At 41.9% G+C, this 7,581-nt stretch overlaps 1 protein-coding gene across 1 annotated transcript; it reads left to right on the top strand.

The window, feature by feature from the left end:
- The first annotated feature begins 4,161 nt into the window (after window positions 1-4,161).
- On the top strand, window positions 4,162-7,236 carry LOC135541132 (2-epi-5-epi-valiolone synthase-like). The gene is made up of 5 exons (XM_064967249.1): window positions 4,162-4,435; window positions 4,772-5,411; window positions 5,959-6,195; window positions 6,482-6,734; window positions 6,853-7,236. Exons 1-5 carry the CDS (start codon window positions 4,260-4,262, stop codon window positions 6,927-6,929), a joined length of 1,383 nt encoding a protein of 460 aa, XP_064823321.1. The 5' UTR covers window positions 4,162-4,259; the 3' UTR covers window positions 6,930-7,236.
- The last annotated feature ends 345 nt before the right edge of the window (window positions 7,237-7,581 follow it).

Raw genomic sequence — 7,581 nt, 5'->3', positions numbered from 1 at the left:
AATAACAGCTTGTGTGCGATGTCTAATATTAAGGAAGTCTTTCGAGGTATTACTCGCCTGAGTTAGAGTACCTCACGATAAGCTGTAGACCACACTACCTATCAAGAGAGTTTTCATCTATATTTTTCATAGCTGTCTATTTAACACCACAAACTGATGCTGGCACTAAGACCACACTGAACCAGAAGTGGCGCTCCTAGTAGCCGGGGACTTGAACGCAGGAAAACCTAAATCCATTTTACCTCATTTCTGCCAGCATGTCACATGTGCAACCAGAGAAAAAATAACTTTAGTCCACCTTCACTCCACTCACAGAGACGCATGCAAAGCTCTCCCTCGCCCTCTATTTGGCAAATCTGACCAGTGACTCGCTCAATACGGAAATGGTCATATGACACGGATGCTACGCTACAGGACTGTTTTGCTAGCACAGACTGGAATATGTTCCCGGGATTCATCCAATGGCATTGAGGATTATAACACCTCAGTCACAGGTTTCATCAATAAATGCATTGACGACGTCATCCCCACAGTGATCGTATGTACATATCCCAACCAGAAGCCATGGATTACAGGCAACATCCTGCTATGCTCTCAGACGAACCATCAAACAGGCAAAGCATCAATACAGGACTAAGATTGAATCCTACTACATCGGCTCTGACGCTCGTTGGATATGGCAGGGCTTGCAAATTATTACAAACTACAAAGGTAAACCCAGCCGCGAGCTGCCCAGTGACGGGAGCCTACCATACGGGCGAAATGCCTTTTATGCTTGCATCGAGGCAAGCAACACTGAAGCATGCATGAGAATACCAGCTGATCCAGACGACTGTGTGATCGCACTCTCCGTAGCCGATGGAAGCAAGACCATTAAACAAGTCAACATTCACAAGGCCGCGGGGCCATACGGATTACTAGGACGTGTACTCAGAGCGCTGACCAACTGGCAAGATCTGGGGACCCATGCCAAAACTTTTCAATCTCCTGAGGGGGAATAGGCATTGTTGCACCTTCTTCCCAAATGTCTTTGTGTGTTTGGACCATGATATTTGTTGGTGATGTGGACACCAAGGAACTGGAAGCTCTCGACCTGCTTCACTATAGCCCCGTCGATGAGAATTGGGATGTGCTTGGCCCTCCTTTTCCTGTCGTCCACGATCATCTCCTTTTTCTTGATCACGTTGAAGGAGAGGTTATTATCCTGGCACCACACTGCCAGGTCTCTGACCTCCTCCCTATAGGCTGTCTCATCGTTATCGGTGGTCACTGTTGTGTCGTCTGCAAACTTAATGATGGTGCTGCAGTCATGCTTGGCCATACAGTCATGGGTGAACAGGGAGTACAGGAGGGGACTGAGCACGCACCCTGAGGGGCCACCGTGTTGAGGATCAGCGTGGCAGATGTGTTGTTACCCACCCTTTCCCATGGGGGCGGCCCAGGGCTCTAACCTTAGTGATAAGCTTTGAGGGAATAATATGAACACTCAACTGTATTCAATTAATACCATTCTCACATCGCTGTTACTTTTGTCCAGGTGGAAAAATGCAGTGTAGAGTGCAATCTCTACTTGATTTGAATTGAACTCTACTGTGCTGTACTGTACCGTGCTGTCAAACTTGTGAGACTGACTAAATCTTTTTACATTTACATTTTGGGCTTTTAGCAAACGTTCTTATCTAGTGCTACTTATGGTCAGTGCATTCAACTAAGGTAGAACCAAATATCACAGTCATAACAAGAAACACATTTCTGTAACCATTACTGAGAATGTTATTGTAGTTGAAGTGTTCTGCTATTTTTTTCTGTTGGTCTGAAAACTTTGAACATGATCATTGCCAGTTCTAAAGCTTTTGAAAAAGTTAACATAAGTGCATGTGACAAATGGGAGTAATAATACATATTCCATAATGCAAAAATCTCCATTTTCCTATTTTTTTTTTTAAAGCAATGTGATATAATGCTTTCTTCATTTACATGTATATATACGGTTGAAATTTGCCCATAGAAACAATGACCAAAAGAAGTATTTTCAAGGTCAGTCAAATATGTATTTTAAATGTCCGGAGAATATGGATTTTCAACATCCGAAATAAAAGTATTTTTAACATCCGGAAAAGATGTATGTTCAACTTTCATCCAGAGACGAAAATGAACATAATTTCAACGTCTGGAAAATACGCATTTTCAACGTCATTTTGCTAACTGGGAATCGATTATGTGTAGACTATGTGCAAGTTTAAAGACAGCAACTATGTAGCCTAGCCTATCAACAACATCAGCTCATTCATTCCAGCCTGGTCTCATAGGCTAGACAGAACATAGTAAATGTAAATCAAGGACACTTAAATTAGTATTATATGTTACGTTTGCTATGGTTACAAAGACAGATGGTTACTTAAGGCAAAAACGAAAGAACGGTGTTTGGTCGGGTGGATGGGTGGACGTATATCCAAGGGTTGCGAGTTCGAATTTCATCTTGGAAAACTATAGCGTTGTAGCTAATTAGCAACTATTTACTACTTTTTACCTACTTTGCATGTTAGCTAACCCTAACCCTAAGAAACCCTTTAACCTAACTCCTAAACTTAACCCTAACCCCTAGCCTAGCTTACATTAGCCAGCTAGTTAATTTTAGCAACCTAGCCAGAATTTGTAACATGTCATACATTTGACATATTTGTAACATAGTGTACGTTTTTCTAATTTTCTAAATATTGTACATTTAGTAAATTCGTAACATATAATACATACTAAGATATACTAACTATTGGGGAATAACATACAAAATCATACGAAATGCTCTGAAACCAGGTTGTTCATTCGAGTTTCTACAATCACTATGTTGGTGAGACCGACAGAGAAAAAAAAAGACCGACAGAGGCATTTCAAGGGTGTCCGCTCAGCTACGCAACGCTGGGATAATAATACATTAAAACGTCAACATAATGACATTGTATCTCGACCATACCTTTGGCATAGTGAATGCCCACGACGTTCGTAAGACAAAATGCTCAACAAGTAGTCAACTCAGTAAGGTCCCACAAAAGCGGCTTGCGAAGCAGCAGAGACTATCTCTCTAACGTTACCTAAAAACCCGTTTCTGTTTTGTAAATTAATTTTAATTGTTGGCTTGCGAAACACGCCGAAACAACTATGCATTTTTCATAGAAAACGGTTCCGCTCACGTTCCCGTTGACGAAGATTCTATCAGCAGCAAACTTTTAGTGTAAACCAACAAAATGTATTCTCCATAGTGAGGGTCTTTTTACTGACATCGAGTGGGCACAAACCATTATTCTGTGTCAACGGAGCTGAAAGACTGCAAAATTGCATGCCAAGTCATGCGCTACTGTATCTGTCCTGCGACATTTGAACGTTACGAGCTGTCCGGTCGATCAGGCATCCACAAGTGCGAACATCCAAGTGTGTAAACAGAATTTGCTTGTACAGCGGCTGGTAAGGTTGACCTGTGAACATGAATCTCGTGTCACAAACACACACTTTGTCTTGTAACTGTTGCTATAATTTAACATACATCAACTAAACTAAAATGTTATTACCTTGTAGAAAATTTGGCGCACACAAAAAAATTGTAGACTAACGCTGATAGAAAGATGGCAAATGATCGCCCAAATCTTTCTCTCATGTTCATCAGTTACCTCACTGATAGCAGATTTTCTGGATATAGGAATCAAGACTGAATAGGGTCAGAAGTAGTTTAAATACATGATCCTCATGTGTTGCCTACCAGTTATTCCATTTAAACAATCACACATCTATATCTAAGGCAAGTCTTTAAATTCCCTCAAAATATGCAAAATGCAAGGTACATAAAGACTTGCCTTAGATATAGATGTGTGATCACATGCAATTACACATTAAATACGTATTGAAGTATTGATGTAGAGTCAGAAGCTGCTTGCAGTTAATTGCAGGGATTATTTTATTAAGCAGCCTAAATATTTTCTATATAAATGGTAATTCTCTCTTTACATAAAGCTCTACCTTCTTTACGTCACTGAACCAAATTGTATAAGAACCGATCACGTGGGGCCACGTGTAAGGTCCGTGTAGGCTACATTTGAACCGTTTTAGGGTTTTGGGTAACACTTTCGTAAGCACACTGATCATTATAGCTCCTCCCTTGGTGATCTTCTGTCGAGTGGCGAGTATATATACAGACAGTAATAAGAGATGGACATGATGCTCTATTTCTTGACCTCGCATCTGTCACGCATTGTCTTCCAATTCATAAGATGTCGTATGTTGCAATCACCGGGAAGACACATGTGGAAGAGCCACTGCAATGCCACAATATTGCAGTGGTAAAGAATAACGAGTTTCATTTAGTTCAAGTCAATGGTACATGGAAACGCAAAACGGTAAAGAATTTTAATAAAAACTTGAAAGGTCGAGTATCAGCTGCCAAAATGTGAGTAAAACTTTTATGAAAATATAATTAAGGTCTGCAATTGATTCAAATGAATAAAAACGTTATACGGTATAAAAGGTATAACAAATCTGGTTTATGGTTTATACATCTAAATTCGTTCTTTCTTAGATCCACTATACAGTGAATATTTATTTCACCATGTGAAGAGTTGTCACGATGTTTACCCATCCAGACAACACTATCACATTTCTTCCACATTATTTAGTTACCACCACAGAAAAGTGAAATGGTGTGAAGTTACATTTACCCCCAGGCTTTGTGCTCCAAACATATACTGTACAATCTGGCAACTCAAACAAATACATCATGTTCCAGCTATGAGAGCACCACGGAGCAAGGCACCTCCTGGACAGTGATCAGTCCCATCGTCTTCACCTACAAGGTGATTGAGTCCCTGGGCCTGCTGGACCCCAGCAACGACACCCTGCTCCTGGGCCACATCAGGGACCCCCAGCAGCAGGAGGCCCTGAGGAGCAGCATCAGCACCAAGCCCCTGAGGCGCTTCGTGGTCATGGACCAGACCGTCTACAACCTCTATGGCTGCCAGCTCACAGACTACTTTGAGGCTCGTAATGTTCTTTACAGGATCCTGCCCTTGACCACCACAGAGGAAAACAAGTCCATGGAGCTGGTGATGAAGATCCTGGAGGAGGTCCATAAGTTCTCCCTGGACAGACGCACAGAGCCCATTATTGCTATTGGTGGAGGGGTCTGCCTGGACATCGTGGGCCTGGCGGCTTCCCTCTACAGGAGGCGCACCCCCTACATCCGTGTCCCTACCACCCTCCTCTCCTATGTCGACGCCAGCGTGGGGGCAAAGACTGGGGTGAACTTTGCCAACTGTAAAAATAAACTGGGTGGCTACATCCCCCCAGTGGCTGCTTTCCTAGACCTGTCCTTCATTCAAACAGTTTCCCGAAGACACATCTCCAATGGGCTGGCCGAAATGTTAAAGGTAGAGTAGCGATGCCTGACAGCAAACACATATGGATTGGATATATGACTGTACATGAACTTAAAAATAGAACCCTTCATTTCAACAAAAAACAAAAGCGGTCACCCCCGCCTGTGTTTGGGTAAAAAAGCTGAGGGATGTAACCACTCGCAGATTCATAGACCCGGCTATGGATGCAAGGACTGGCCATCCATGATATCAAATGTGTAGTTTTAACCATGTTTTGAGGCTATACAGTGTTTTGTTGATATTTACATTGTTTACAAACATTGGAGCTTGCATTTTGGGCTCTGATGGGTTATGACAGTTGAACTAAGCTCATGAAGCATTTCTTTAACAAAAATCAATGGGTATATATACTTATACAAAGTCCAAAAATGTATGTAACAACTAAAGATTTTAGCTTTAAGATACAATAATGTGCTATCTGACTTTATACTGTAGAGAGCAATATATTCTTAGAGAATATGTTCATGCTCATTTGGCTCTGTAGATCTGATTTATGTACTATTTCATGTAAATGTAATGTAAACATATGGCCCTACAGATGGCCTTGATGAAACACAGAGGTCTCTTTGAGCTGTTGGAGACCCACGGTCCGTTCCTGTTGGACTCCAAGTTCCAGTCTGACAGCGGTCTTCAGGGGGACAACAAAGACGCTGCCTCCGTGTCCACGCGCGTGGCCATAGAAGCCATGCTAGAGGAGCTGGCCCCCAACCTGTGGGAGGACGATTTGGACAGACTGGTAGACTTTGGTCACATTATCAGCCCAGAGCTGGAAATGGTACAGTAGAATCAATTATGTTCCTCTGCACCTTAAATAACCACAAAGCCAAATATTTACATGACCTACTGCATGTAACTGGGTTTGAACCATTATGTTACCCCGTCATGTTTCTCACCTCTTGTTCAATTTTGAGTGTAACTATGTGCCAAATGAGCATGGTGTCAAGTTTACTCACGCCTGTTCATGTCAGCTCGTGACTAGAAACGGTGTGGCTCTGTGCAACACTCCACTCTAGAGAGCTGTGCATGGATATAGTACTGAACGCTGACCCTCTTGATTGCAGAAGGTGCTTCCATCCTTGCTACATGGAGAGGCGGTCAACATCGATATGTCCTACATGGTGTATGTGGCCCGTGAGAGAGGCCTCATGACAGAGGAGGAGAAGCTGCGGATTATAGGCTGCATGGTGGGGCTGGAGCTGCCTGTGTGGCATCAGGACGTTACTTTGGCACTGGTGCAGCACTCACTTTGTGAGAGGCTGAATCACTCTGGTGGACTGGTCAGGATGCCTCTACCCATTGGCCTAGGGCACGCAGGTAAAGGAGATAGAAATGAATTTGTCAACGAGAGTTCAGCACATTAACAAAGATTTTTTTTAAATGCAGATATTTTCAAAGATGGTGTTAACAATCCCGTTCCTCTCTCCATCTGCAGAGATCTTCAATGACACGGGTGATGAAAGCCTGTACAGAGCGTTTGAGAAGTGGTGTGATGAGCAGCGACTGCAGTGACCTGAACTGGTCCAAAGACTTTGTATTGCTGTAGATGATTTATGTTGAATGATTGGAACAAGGATGTGTCATTTCTGCATGACACATTGGCACAGATATCTGGAATGCTCAACCATTTTTCCATAGTTGTAGATGATATTTGTTGGTGCTGTTGATTTTTCATGATTTGGTCATATTGAACAAAACCAACCCCTCACAGTTTTACTATTACGTTACAAAAAGGGATTTATCATCAAAACTGTATGTTTTATGACTTTGTATTGCTATTGATGATTTTGATGTAACTTTTTCTTCTCCATTAAATCATGTTTAAGAACTTAATCACTTTTGTCTGACATACATAATTAAACACATTTTTAAAGCACAATGCACTTTAATATTGCACAAAATATGTATATTGAGGCTCAGTAAATGCATTTTTTTAACTACCCCTAACTTTTCTGAAATGAAAGGCACTTGTTCCAGAGCTCCACTGATACTAAATTGTATAATGTTTTCAGCTTACCTGCCACCTAAGATAACACAATGATAGACAGTACAAAAAAAATCACTTCATACCTCTGACCCTCGTACACGGGTCCAGCAACCACATGATTAGCGCAAGTCAAGGACTGAGTGGCACAACACAATAAATAATAACATTCATATTCAG

This window comes from Oncorhynchus masou, chromosome 6 (assembly GCF_036934945.1).
Source record: "Oncorhynchus masou masou isolate Uvic2021 chromosome 6, UVic_Omas_1.1, whole genome shotgun sequence".
In the NCBI taxonomy this organism is placed as follows: domain Eukaryota; kingdom Metazoa; phylum Chordata; class Actinopteri; order Salmoniformes; family Salmonidae; genus Oncorhynchus; species Oncorhynchus masou.
The sequence above is the reverse complement of the archived record's forward strand: the minus strand, read 5'-3'. Positions and strand labels throughout refer to the sequence as shown.